At 37.0% G+C, this 13,707-nt stretch overlaps 1 protein-coding gene and 1 long non-coding RNA gene across 3 annotated transcripts in view; one reads left to right on the top strand and one right to left on the bottom strand.

The window, feature by feature from the left end:
• Positions 1-9,809, top strand: part of PARN (poly(A)-specific ribonuclease) — a 60,460-nt gene extending 50,651 nt beyond the window's left edge. For both annotated transcript variants that reach the window (XM_061376104.1, XM_061376105.1), the window contains exons 23-24: positions 6,209-6,402; positions 8,913-9,809. In XM_061376104.1, the coding sequence (XP_061232088.1) occupies positions 6,209-6,402; positions 8,913-8,965 (247 nt within the window). In that variant the 3' untranslated portion in view covers positions 8,966-9,809. The remainder of the gene's footprint in view (positions 1-6,208; positions 6,403-8,912) is intronic.
• A 750-nt stretch (positions 9,810-10,559) lies between these two features.
• LOC133224549 (uncharacterized) overlaps positions 10,560-13,707 on the bottom strand; it is a 34,103-nt gene continuing 30,955 nt past the window's right edge. Inside the window, exon 2 of the long non-coding RNA XR_009728879.1 lies at positions 10,560-10,866. This is a non-coding gene — a long non-coding RNA (uncharacterized LOC133224549). The remainder of the gene's footprint in view (positions 10,867-13,707) is intronic.

The raw sequence follows: 13,707 nt of genomic DNA, 5'->3' as shown, positions 1-13,707 counted from the left end.
GGCAGTTTATGGTTTGAACCATAGACAACTTATTCTTGTAACATATACTTTGGAAAACAGTAAATGTGAAAAGCTTATTTGTTGTTATCTCTCAAAAAGTTTGAGGCCGACCACAAATGTGTAATTTTGGAAATGGCTGAATACAATTTTTGGTGATTTTTTTCCCTTAAAATTAGGGTACATCATAATGATTTGTATACCAAAGCACTTAATCTACTTGAAAGTTTTATTCATTTTTTTCTAGTGCTGTAAAATTCCACAAGAAGCAGCCTTGGGTTTAGATGAACAATATTTTGATAGTGTTGGATAGCAGCCCTTATTTTCTTGGCTAGAACTTCTTTTGTTATTGATGTTACATGAATTTTTATTCCTTCATTGTTTCATTAATAAAGTAATTTGGATCTGTCCCAGATTCCCTTTTGTGCAGGTCTTTTGACATGTTTTTCTTAATTTTATTTGTATTTGTTACTAGTTAGTTTGTGTTCTCTTGTCATCTAACCTTTTGTAAATGTTTTAAGTGTAATCTGGTTAGGTATGTCGTGGAACTGCGGAGCTTGTGGTCTTTCTGTTCACTCAAGATGAACATTTTCTTTTTGTTTCCTGACAAAGATATCTCAGACATATGTATTTAATTTTTATATGTAGCCATTTTTATATAAAAATATAATAAATATTAATAGAAATATTTTCTACAAAGCAATCAGGGCAGATACATTTGTGTGCGTGTATATGTTTGTCCAGATTAATTTGAATCATACATAGTTGAGCATTCAATACTGTGATGTATCTAGCAGCTGATGTCTTATAATAGCTTCATGTTACTGCATCCTTTATTTATTTATTATTTAATAAGCTTGCTGCATCAGCTTCTGCCAGGGAGCAGCTGCAGCTGCAGAATAGCTGTTCCTCTCCATGCTGACAGTATATCCTGGCTACTTTTTCTTTCAGTAATGAAGTTGTTGGGTATTTCTGGTAAGGAACTTCTGTCTTAAATTGACAGATCAATGAGTATCTAATAAATTCTTTAATTCCTGTTTTACTAAGAAAACTACAGTCCCATATTAGAGAGGAACTACTTTTCAGAAAATGTAGTATAATAGTATTAGTAGCAGTCACAAGGTACTGTTTTTCCCACAGCATTCTCCTGGAGAAACTGGCTGCTCATGGCCTGTATGGAAGTGCTGTTTACTGGATAAAAACTGGATGGACAGCCAAGCCCAAAGAGTGGTGGTGAATGGAGTTAAATCCAGTTGGTGTGGCTGGTCACAAGTGATGTTCCCCAGGGCTTAGTACTGGAGCGAGTTCTATTTAATGTCTGTATCAATGATCTGGATAAGGGGATCAAGTGCACCCATAATAATGTTGCAGGTGACACCAAGCTGGGCCAGAGTGTTGGTCTGCTTGAGGGTAGAGAAGGCTCTGCAGAGGGGTCTGGACCAAGTGGGTCAATGGTCTGAGGGCAGTTGTACCTGAGATTCAACCCAGCTCAGTGCTGGATCCTGCACTTGAGCCACAACAACCCCATGCAACGCTACAGGCTTGTGGAGGAGCAGCTGAAAAGCTCTTCAAGGAAAAGGACCTCGAGGTGCTGATTGATGGACTGAACATGAGCAGCTTTTGCCCAGGCAGCCAAGAAGGCCAATGGCATCCTGGTCTGTACAGGGGATGGTGTGGCCAGCAGGGCCAGGGCAGTGATCATCCCCCTGTGTACTGGGCACCGGTGAGGCCACACCTTGAATCCTGTGTTCAGTTTGGGGCCCCTTGCTACACTGAGATGCTGGAGCAGGTCCAGAGAAAGGGCAATGGAGCTGGTGAAGGTCTGGACCACAAGTGTGGTGAAGAACGGCTAATGGAACCAGGGGGGTTTAGCCTGGAGGAAAGGAGGCTGACCTCACAGTGGAGAGGAGGTTGTAGCAAGGTGGAGGTTGACCTCCAGAGTTAACAAGTGATAGGACAAGAGGAAACGGCCTCAGGTTGCACCAGGGGAGGTTCAGATTAGATATTCAGAAAAATTTCTTGCTCAAAAGGATCGTCAAGTGCTGGAACAGGCTGCTTAGGGAAGGATTTAAAATGTGATGTTGGCACTCAGGAACAGTGGTGTACTTGGCAATACTGGGTTAATGCTTGGACTGAACGTTCTTGAAGGTCTTTTCCAATCTAAACAATTCTATGATTCTAGTAAAATTCCCTTCTCTAAAGCAGTTTACTATTCAGAACACACTTTCAAAACTAAGCGTAGCCTCTCGTGTATTGCCATGCCATGTAGTGCTTAGCAAATAACTGCCTGCCTTGACTCTTAAATGCATGGATATAAGATCTTTTCCTTAACAAAATAGTGTTACACCATAGCATGAAAAAGGTGTGTTCTATGTAAAACTAGGTATCTTGTTCTGCTTATACTTAGTTACTCTCATTTTCCTGATCATGATCTAGGAATGAGTAAAACAGAATAAGGCCAGTGGCAAAAGACATATTCTAGTAAGAAGTACGGGAAAGTGATACGTCGTTTTGCCTTACAAATGTTCTAGCTAAAACGAGGAGTGCTACATCTTCTGTCAAGTAAGGGTGCTGTTGTAACACTGCTTCCTTGAATGCCTCTATTTTCCGGAGAGGATATAGTTTGTCCATTTTTGAAATGTTCATGTATTTCTGCTAATGATTCTTTTGGGTTTTTTTTACAGAAATGGTTGTTCACAGTGGTTTATTCTTAAACTAAGTATAAGAATTGGGAGAAGCTAAGTCATCAAAGATATGCACAGTAAATATTGCAAGCAAATTATTACAGTGTTCTAGTGTTATTTCAGGTGATTTCACCAGCTCTTAAGCTGAAATAGCTGATTTTTATGATGGGTCAGTAATTCCTCCCCCCACAATGTTGTTCAAAGTGGCAAGAGAAGACAGGCTTTATGTTTTCATTTAAATTATATTTACTTGGAGTTAAAGGTCTCTATATATCCAGGCCAGTTCAAGATTCTCTCTGTGATGGAAGTAGGTGGTCTGTTTGAAAGAAAGACATACTTTTCAAAACCAGAAAGTGTTTAATGCTGCGTCAACATAATTGTTTTGTCCTCCCTCCTGTTTCTGATTCTTTCAAAATAATTATCATACTATTCGGATTGCTGCTATTTGGTAGCTGTAATGATGTTACAAAGTGCACGGGCAGTTTAATCAACTGGAGCTTTAGCTCTTTTTGGCAGTACAGTGATATATCAAGTCCTCCATGTCCTGTTGATTCATCAGATTGTGTTTAATACTAATGCTGCTAGGCATACTGCTGGAATTTAAGAAAAATACTGTATTCTTTGTTGATTATAATGGTATTTGATAGTAATAGAAATCAAGAATAAAATATAGATTTTTCTGTTTCTACCACCTTCTTCCAGTGGCATTCATCCTCATCAGGTTTGCCTGTGTGCTAACATTAAAATAAGTTAAGAGAGAGGTTGGGGAGCAAGGGCTAGTGGAAACTACTGTTGTTGAAGAGGCTTGGAACCCCACCTGCAACAAGCACTGACTGATGTGAAAGCTATATTGTGTTCACTATGTAGATTTGCTAACTAGCTAATGTATGATAGGCTTTTCTTCTGATGGGCTGTTCTGGTGTCCCACCCATTGTACTTGTTGTCCCTATCATCCCCGTTGCATCCTGTTCCCCACCACCCTAAAACCTAAACAAAACCAAACAACATAACAAAACGAATGCAAATCCCCCACCCCCAAAACCCCCCAAAACCCAACACCACCAATACTTGGGTATTGACTTTATTTTGTCGAGGCGTACTCTTTTACATGTGTGTTTTGAAACTTCTGTCTCTATTAGACAGAAGTCTGGTAGACAGAAGTCTGATCTGGACAGCTATCCAAACAGCTGAGGATCCTGAACAAGTGTATCTGAATTGGACAGTTATTGAAAGCTATTAGTTTGTTCGGTTCTTCCACTTGTTGTTTCTCAGCAGAGTGAGGAAATTGAGAGAGAAACATGGGCATATTCCAAAATAGCTGGTATAACTAGAAAACTGAACTTTGCTCTGTGCTCTAACTCATACATGCAATCATAATGATTTACTGCTATTACTAAGTGAATGATGTTCTTTGATTTTACTGTACGTCAAAGAAGGATAAGCCACCAAAAAAAATCAACCATTAGCCATTTAGAATCCATACAATGAATGACTAAATGTAAAATAATATTTTGGGAGAAAACAAGAAGTCAACAGTCCTTGATTATAAAATATCAATATATTTTGGATTTTGAGCTGCTGGGTTTTTGTTTTTTTTTTTTTGGTGTGGTCTTCCTCCTTAAGGTATCTGCAGGAAGAAAATAAGGCCTAAAATTAATTTTTATTTTGTACTTTGGTACACAGCTAAATGCGCACCTTCAGCTCAGCAACTCATTTCTCTTTTTTTGGAGAAACTTCTCAAGAATCTAAGTAGAAAACATTTAAATTCAGTTACAAGTCCTTTCAAAAAAGGGAGCTTCTCCCTACAGTAAGTGCAGGTTCCCCACTAAGAGCCAGGTGCTTATATTATGTCTCAGAAATCCTGGGATCATAATTTATGGCTCCTGAGCTTTTCTTTCTTACATATTCTTCAGAATATCTTTCTTAAAAGTAGAATTCTTAAAAAATTCTTTAAAAATTGTATGTTTGTTAAATATTGGTTTTAGTAATTAATACACTTTTTTATAAATGTGTTCAATATGTTTGTTAAATATTAGTTTTTAATTTTCCAAGTGCTCTTTCTTTCCAAACCTAATTTTTGCCTATTTTACAGTATTGAAGTGTGTATGTAGGATAAACAGTTCTCTCAAGCTTTTTGGCTTGCATCTTATTACTGATGGTAGTTGCGGTGTGACTTGAAATGATGATTTGTAAGAAATCATGCAAGAAGGCCTTCTGTGTGTGAATGTTTGGAGGAAAAGCCAGCTATTCATCAAAGTAAATGGTGTTTGTGCTTCTAAAGTGGAAATAAGAGCAAGAGGCATAATCATATGTTTCATGTTTGTTTATTGCCTTTGGACATCCCAGAAAGACTGTTTTAAATTGCAGAATGTTCAGCTGAAAAAAATCCATTTCAAAGCCAAAACTACACAGTCAGATTTAACAGTTCCTTTAGCTAAAATCTTATGGAAACACCAGAATTCCCTACTATTATTGATTAGAGAGGAAAAAATATAGCAGCTTGTAAAGCTTTGTTCTATGACTGGGTATTAATTTTTATTTAAATAAAAGAATAGAACATGACTTAGATGCATACAGCAATTTTGTGTAATTCTTAATGGAAAAACTAAAGGTTTTCTAAGTTTAATTGGTTGTTCTAGAAGAGCATTAAAATAAACATTTAAGTAGCTGATATTCACATCTAGGAGTTTGCAGTAAGAAGTATTTTTCAATTAGCCCCTTTGCTGCTGTGTTCTTTCTTATACTCATGCTAATTTGATTTTAATATTGTCATTTGTCTTTCAAGGAAGCATGACAATAGCACTACAGTCAAATGAAAAATTTATGCAGTGTTATTTCAATGTGTGCTGAATGAAATGGAGCTCAAAGTTAATCTTCATACTGTGTTACTCATTCAAATACTACCTGTGAAATGAGTGTGCAATTTTTTGTGCTGTTTATTTTACCAGCCTGTTGGCTGACAGGACTCTTGACTTTAATGCCTGATTTAAAGTTTGTTATATGGAGCTTGATGGGTTTCTCTGCCTATATATAATAGACATGCTTTTAAAACTGCATATAGTTCCAGGGGGGAGGATGAAGTTATAATCTAGACTCTTTCATCATCAAGATGTGTGTTGGAAGCTTAGCAGTTGTGTATAACTCAGTGTCTATTGAAAATGCTTTACAAAAGCTTTCATAACTAAAAGATTAAAAAATAATACCAAGCAGGGAAGAGAGAACAGCTTTAATTACATTTGAGTTGAGTGATCTCATCAGAGTACCAGCTAAGCCTGAGACATCTGTATTACAAAGAATGAATAGCTTCATCTAGGTAAGACTGGATTAGATAGCCAGTTTATAGAATTTAATAGTTAAATCATATCTTCCAGGTAGTGTAATTTCATGGTACACCACTTAATACAGTTTAATCCATTCATAAGCATTTAATAGATGTACAACAACTATGTTGTAATAGTTGTACATACAACTATGTATGTAATAGTTATTCTTGACTTGTTCATAATCATATTTCTTCTACATTTCAGTTTTACAGGTACAAGTACAGTGGGAAAAAGAAGCATGAGTCCTATTCAGGAAGAAACTAGTTCTGATGATATGGAAGAGGGAGAAGGCCAAGATCCAGAATATGATCAGACAGACTCATGTGCAGAGTCACCCCCGGATGGTAAAAAGAAAGCCAAAAAATTCAAAAAGATCAAGACAGGACAAGTTCCAGCAGGTAAGAGCAATGTTCATGTGCATGTTTATCTCTTCTATTTGGAGCTACTCTAGGCCTGAGAAGAATTGAAGTTGTCTTCTTGGAAGTCTTAACTTATTGCAGCCCCACCTGAGACTGGCCAAAGGAAGCAGGACGTAGTTGATTTCTTAATTGCTTGCTTACTTAAATAAAGCTCGTTGAATATTTTTAGATATTCTTAATATCTTTTTTTTTATGTGACCTTCTACTTACGGTTACCCAATATGTCTTGCATATGATAAGCAAAATGGAAGGAATTCTGGAAGTAGGATTCTAGAATAGATTTCCCTGTTAATCCAATACTTCATCACAAAACGTAAGCTTAACTTAATGTGGACGTTTTCCTTTAAGCTTGATCAGATAGAGTTATTGCGTATTTGAATGATCATAGCTTACTCTGCCAAATGTGTGTCATTAGACTACCTCTGTTGCTTGCAAATAAGTCCAGTTTTAATAAACCTGCCTGCTGTTCTGAAAGCTAATATATGTGCCCTTTTAATTCAGACTTTAAGACCATATATCCTGATAATATCACACTAATTTCCCTTGTTTATGGTTATTTGTGAGACAGGGTATTTCTGTATGTTGAGAAAACATACAGTCTGTTCAGAATATTATTTGCCTCTACAATTAAGCCAAAACTTGACAGTCTACCTGCCTGCCCCTCACGACTTCTTTGGCACACCTCTTGCAACAGGCTGTTTCAGGTTGAGTGCAGTTTGACCCAGTTGCTGTTTTATATCCCCTAGTATAAATAACCATGCTGCAACTATTCTGAAACCCTTTCCTCTCTGGAACATTTCCTGAGAATGTGTGCACTCTGAGACAACTCAATGAAGGAATAAGCTGCCAGACTGGTGCTGATATACGGGGCTCTTAAACTTACACAGGCCCGTTAGCTTTCTGGGTGCTTTGCATTTATGAATCACTTGGCTTTGTGGGGGTTTTTTCTGGTAACAGTTGGCAAGATGCTGATGAAGAGTGAGTGTGTTTAAAATTTCTTACAGACATTTTGGACAGGTGGTCATAGTCATTCTTAACATTTCTTGCAGTCTACCTCATGCTCTGAGTATGCCTTTGCTTATTTGAAGGGCTTGCTGGACTGTGAGCAAATCATTCACATTTCATGGGCTGCTAGAGGAGCTCACTTTCAGGAGATGGAGATTTTGAAAAGTAATAGTATTGTTTTTCTTGTAAAAGTGTCAAATTGTGAATTTGTCCAGGTGATAAAATTTTTTTTCTTTCTTCCATTTTATACATTTTTGTTTTCATTAATCTGATATAGAACTCACAGTGTAATTCTTGAATAATAAATAGTGTTTCTAATAGAAATGATAAACCCATATAATCTTTTCTTTCTTCTAAAAACTGATGTATACATTAGTATATGCAATGTTCTGTGTGGTGTTTGTAATCATATCCTTTAGTGTTCTTTATTTGGTTGAAGAATTTTCACCTAGGGTTGATATTGCAGTGTTTAATACCTATATCATCTTTTTAATTTTTTTAGCAAAAGTACTTTGTACTGTTATGTCTGACTGAACAAAGGCAGGTGACAGTCAGATGACTGGCTCACCTGATAGTTTTGATACCTTGTGTAGGTTACTGCAGCCTGTACAAAACCAAAGTAATTAAATAACCTTAGGTCACATGAATTTAAACATGAAAAGATTTTCTTTTCATTGATATATTGTTGATTCTATTTCAACCTCTGTAATTTCTTGCAGAAATTAGACTAGTAAAAAAAAATCATATCTTAATTATTGGTCATGTGGAGCACTGGCTGTGTTGAAGTATATTCAAATATTTAGTTAAAACTTTATTTCAATAGCTACTCTAGTCATTTTTATCCAGAAAGTGGTACTGTATACCAGGCATCATTTCTTCTGATTCGGGGGAGTAAAATCTTTCTCAGCCAATTCATAAGCTGTGGTTGGAAATCACTCTCTTTTTGTAATTCAGTAGGGCAATTGGGCCATGCGAACATATGCAAAATGACAAGACTGTCTGCTGTAGTTCCAGGTATTAAAATCTGTGCTATGTATTTGGAATTATGGAAATATATATTATCCCTGCTCATCTTTCTTCTCCAGTTAATGTGGACAGGAAATATTCTTCACTGTATTAACTTCCTTAAACAAGAATGGATTCAAGTACACTTGGGAAAATAGTATTATTTAACTTTATTATCTCAGTTATTGCAAAACCAAAATTACTTGGATTAAAAATTCATTAATTGCAAAATACAGTATTTACCATTTGGGTAAGGAACTTGCCATTAACTTTTTTTTAAAGTACCTACTCATACAGTCTCTTGGTTTCCCTTTGTAAATATTGACTTGCCAGTAATGTATCTAGAGCCTTGCTCTAGAGGAGAAAATGTCTTTGTATGCTCTGACAGAAAAAAAAAATACTCTTGGTTTGATTTTTATTCCTCTCAGTGTTTGTATATTGAAGTCTTTAATACATTGTTCTGTGACTCTGTCTTTTAGGAAGCCTCACAACTAGTTCCACTGGAATTTTTGAAGTCCCTGAAACATGGTAGGAAACAACTGCCTTAACAAGTGGAATTGATTGAAAGCAGTTGCAAGAATACACCTCTCGGAAGCCATACTTTATTTAAATAAAGGATGTTAACAAAGCAGTATGTGTCCTGAAAATCAGTTTAATTATTTTAAACTGTTTACTGAACAATCGCTGTCAATTTTACCTGTGTGTATATTAACTAGTATATGACTCGTTGTTGATCATGTGAAATCCTTGCTGTCGTAAATGTTAGGTTTAAGAAGCAAGACTAAATGTATTTTGGTCACCTACTTTGGCATGTTAGCTATAAAATGCACAAAAAGTACTGGCACACTATAATTTTGTGCTAGGCTGTTTCCTGTGCTTGAGGTGATTTGTTAACCACAAATCTCCTCATCATTGGCTATTCTTAAGGCAATATCAGTATGCTATCAGCTTTCCTGAAACAGGTAGAACTGCAGTTTCACATACTGCTTTCTACCAGTTACTTTATCTGGAAATCTTGTTGTGTTTTCCATTCTGTACCCCCTGTGCAGTAGTACTCATCTTAATACCAGCTTTGCCACATACCTTATCCTTTCAAAAACCTGAAACTTCCAAGTTTATCAAACATCGATTTCCTCGATCAATGGAATTAATGTTTCTTCCTTCCTTCTTCCCCAGCTTGTGGGGTTTTTGTAAAAATATTTTTTTGGTACCTGTGACAAACCTGCTAACTGCACCAGGCCTTTATTTGTTTAAAAAAAGGATCTGCATTGGTAGATTTAAGAAAATGTTTGATATTTAACATTTTTGTATCAAGGAAATAAAAACAAAAGATGTATTTCCATAAAATGAAAAAATTAAAGACATTTTCTTAGGAACTGTTTTGGTTTTATTTATTTATGAAATATTTTAAGTGAACTCTTTTTTTTTTTTTTCCTATGTAATATAACTGGTTTTTTGTCAGCCTGTCGTTAGCTTTTTTTTCCATGGATGACTTTCAAGATATTTGTGAAGTGTAACCAAGAAAAGCAAGCCTGTTGTCTTAAGATTTAAATCACTATACAGTTCCCTTAGAAGAGGGGAAAAAAAAAGAAGCCAATTCTACAAATCAGCAAGATCAAAACCATTGCTTTGGAAAAGTGGAATATTAAGAAGTCTTCATCAGGTTGTATTTACAGTAGAATGGGAACCACTGTCATTTGAGCAATGCAATAACCTGTTTGAAGGTATGCCAAAATTTGTGGGGTTTTAAATGATTTTGAGAGCTGTCTTGAACTTTCATTGCAAAGGGAAAGATAATTTAAAGACATTAAACATGAAATGTATTATTTCTAACCTTGGAATACTACCAGAAGTAGTATAATTAAGTTTGTTTGGTTGGGTTTTTTTTAATAATAGCCATATCATCACATTCTCACACTAAAATGTGGGAAAGAAGAGAGTGTTACTAGTGATGCAAGGGGAAATTAGTTACTGAACTCTTCTGCTGCCAAGGATCCAGAGACTTTTCTTCTCTGGGACTCATGACCTTATGAGTAAATATTTAAATCACTTTTATTTTGAGTATCCAAACCTACAAAGAAACTGCAGATTTAGTTCTCAGAATAAATGCAACACTTAAAGAGAAGTTGTACAAAATACTCGTTTCTTATGGAGCCAATCCAGGTAATTTACACAGTGTCCTATCCAAATGTTGACAGGGGTGTTATTAACTATGTATCCAAAAGAACTGGCATAACTTGATTTGTGAGGGAGTCTAAACGATACAAAAAGCATTTAAAAGGATTGTCAGAAGTATAGGTTAAAGGGTGAGGAAGTTGCTGCTCAAGAGATACAGAGGCCCTCTCTGTCATAGAGAATCCACCTGGAGTCTTTACCCTGAGGCCATTAGGATCTTCATGGTACTGACTTCAGTCTTGAACAACACTTACATGCCTGCAGAGAAAATAGGTATATTAATTTCACTGCAATACAATCCCATACAAACCTGTTTTTTCAGAGTAGGCCATGCATATCATTCTCTGAACTACAAAGGTCAGTCGATACTGCCATTATTTCTACCCCCTTCCCCTCCCGAATTGTCATTTTCAGGAGCAGGATGTTATTTACCTGTAATTAAAACATCTTAAGAAACTAGTGCTCTTCCATTTTGTAGTCCTTATGTGTTTGATTTTACCAGTTAGCACCTCAGTAAGGTACTAAAATATGACCAGATGTGAGTTACAATGTTTCTAATACTATGTTTGGGTGGAGAGCTGTCAGGGCCCAGTGATGGGGACAGGACACAGTGGTGTGCTAGGAAGGAACTGGCCCCATTCATACCACATCAAACCTGCTTATTCTGTGGTGTTTGGTGCACTTCCCTTTGTTCTAGATGGAATCATTAATTCTAGAAGGGGAAAGAATGTAGCTTCTTAAATTAGATCCACATTTGTTTCCTAATGTATGTTTAAAATATGTGCATAGAATTTAGCTCTTTACAGCGTTTGTTTCTGGAAAACAAAGCTGTCATCATTCGTCTTCATGGCTGTGGAGTTTCCTGGGTCATGGTCTCTGCGGGTTTCATGTACTATTACTTGATTCCAGAGGTACGGTGAGGCATGTCTGGCTCCTTTGCTGTGGAGGTGGGAAGTTGCTGAGAGGCTGTTTTGGCCTGGTAAAAAGTCAGATGCATTTGTGTAATACTTTGATTGAATTACTTTTTTTAATTACTTTCTTCATTCCTGTTTGCCCCTGAGAGCGGGGGGTACATGGATCTGTTCCATTATAGATTTATTTTGCTTTCCACTTGCGGTAGCAGTGATGGCTACACCTAGATCAGTGTCCTGCAGAGCTGCATCTGGTCAGGGCCAAACCAGCTCAGGCAGCAGGACCTGCACCCGCCCTTTAGCCTTTCTCTGGTGGGCAGTGCTGAATGGCCTCCCCACTTCCCGCAGCACTGGCCAGGAGATGAGCTGGGCTAGACTGAGGTGGAGACTGTGAGGAGCCAGGGCAGGGGGGGCCGTGTGGGGCAGGGGCTGCAGCCACCTGGGGGTTGATCAGCACAGTGTATTGTAAGTTGGTGGTAGACAAATAATATGGAGAAAAAGATAATTATGTAATGTAAAGGGAAGAGCATGAGTGGCCCTGTAGCATGGATTTGAACAGGGACAGGTAAGAGAAATATAGACTAAGGGAGAATGAACTATCCCATATAAAATTAAGATTGCTTGGAGTGCAACAGTCTATTCTTGGTATCAGGGTTGAGCTTATGGTTTGGAGCAAAAAGCTAAAGGCTTCAGGTGATTTAGCTGGAAGACTAAATTCAACTATACATCCAGCTGAGAAACCAAGAGGTAGAAAGCTAAAACCTGTGATGGTTCTGGGGAAGAGTAAATGTTACAACTCTTTCTTTCTTTAAACTGTTGAGTTCTGTCATGGTGCCCAGAAAATGTCTGGTACTCTGGATGTGTTCTCTATCTTTAAATCATGGTAAACGTAACACAGACAAAAATGTCCTCTGCAGTTGAGCTTCGGATCATACACAAGAAGACTCCTGATAGTCAAAAGTTCTTGGCTTCTGAAGTGTTGAGACTTGCCAGCTGACCAGATGTGTACATTGAAGAAGATTCCTCAAGTCACTCCACAGTACATTCAGTAAATGAATAAACACTTGTCTATATTGCACTTTTGTAACTTTAAACTTACACTGAACTAACCTTCCCTGTGTGCTTTACAGAGATGAAGAGCAATAGCTGGTGGGTTAGGCTGGGATTTATAGGGTCAATATACTCATAATTAAGATACTCTTTTTGCTTTAATAGATATGCAGGAAGCTTCTTTAAAAAGTATTCTTTTCTCCAGCAAAGCAGTTATTGTCAGCCATGTGCTTCCATGAGCACTGTGACAGAACATGGGTTGGTCCCAGCTCATGAGGAGTTCATGGAGTTCATCTGTTCGTAAATGGAATAGAGAAAACATTCAGCCAAACTGTATAGATTTCCCTGCCTTTATGTTGGTTTCTTAAAAATGACTGATAGTGTATTTGTGCATGAGCAGTCTGTAGTCTGCAAGTTCTTGAAAACAATTTTCCGGTTTATTGCCAGAGTGACCCTATATGATGTGATTGACGTTAGTAGGCAGTTGAACATGAAAATCTGGAGGTTTTGGCCATGCCAAGCCAGCTGCATCCTAATTGGTGATCTGTTTACAACCTATCAGTGAGTGAAACTATGTTCGTGTTAAAGTTGATTGCCTCAGAATCGGCCCTTGAAGTTGCAGTTCCTTATACAAGCCTCAAAAAAAAAAAAAATTAAATTGCACTGTTAAAGTTCTAAGAAGAACTATTTTGTTCAATTTGAGAGACACTGTGAATAATTTTATCTTGGTAATGAGTGTAAATGTTCATATGTATGCACATATATATATACTTTACCTTGAATGTCTTTTTTAAATGTGATTTCAAACTTAGAATGCTCAGAGAAGACTGAACATGTTTAGTTCATGTCTATACTCAGTTACGTTGTTTTTTTTTTGTTGTTGGAAGTTAGATGTCTTCATTGTATGCTGCTTCTTACCCTTCAAAAATAAGCCTGCTCTGAGCATGTACAGTGTGCACGTCTGAGTCTGCCACTTAGATTTGTTTTGTGGTAGGGGAAGTTGCTTGCCACACTCACAATAAATAACTGATATATATTTGCTAACAATTCCACAATAATTTAAAATTGGCCCACTTCAACCTCCCATTTTAATTATCTCATGTTGGGTTTAATTTCAGTTATAATGTTCTGTTGAAAA

The sequence above is a fragment of the Neopsephotus bourkii genome, unplaced genomic scaffold, assembly GCF_033783945.1.
Source record: "Neopsephotus bourkii isolate Nb327-2 ecotype Australia unplaced genomic scaffold, CSIRO-AGI_Nbou_v1 NB_1706, whole genome shotgun sequence".
NCBI lineage: Eukaryota > Metazoa > Chordata > Aves > Psittaciformes > Psittacidae > Neopsephotus > Neopsephotus bourkii.
This window is presented reverse-complemented; position numbering and strand designations above follow the sequence as displayed.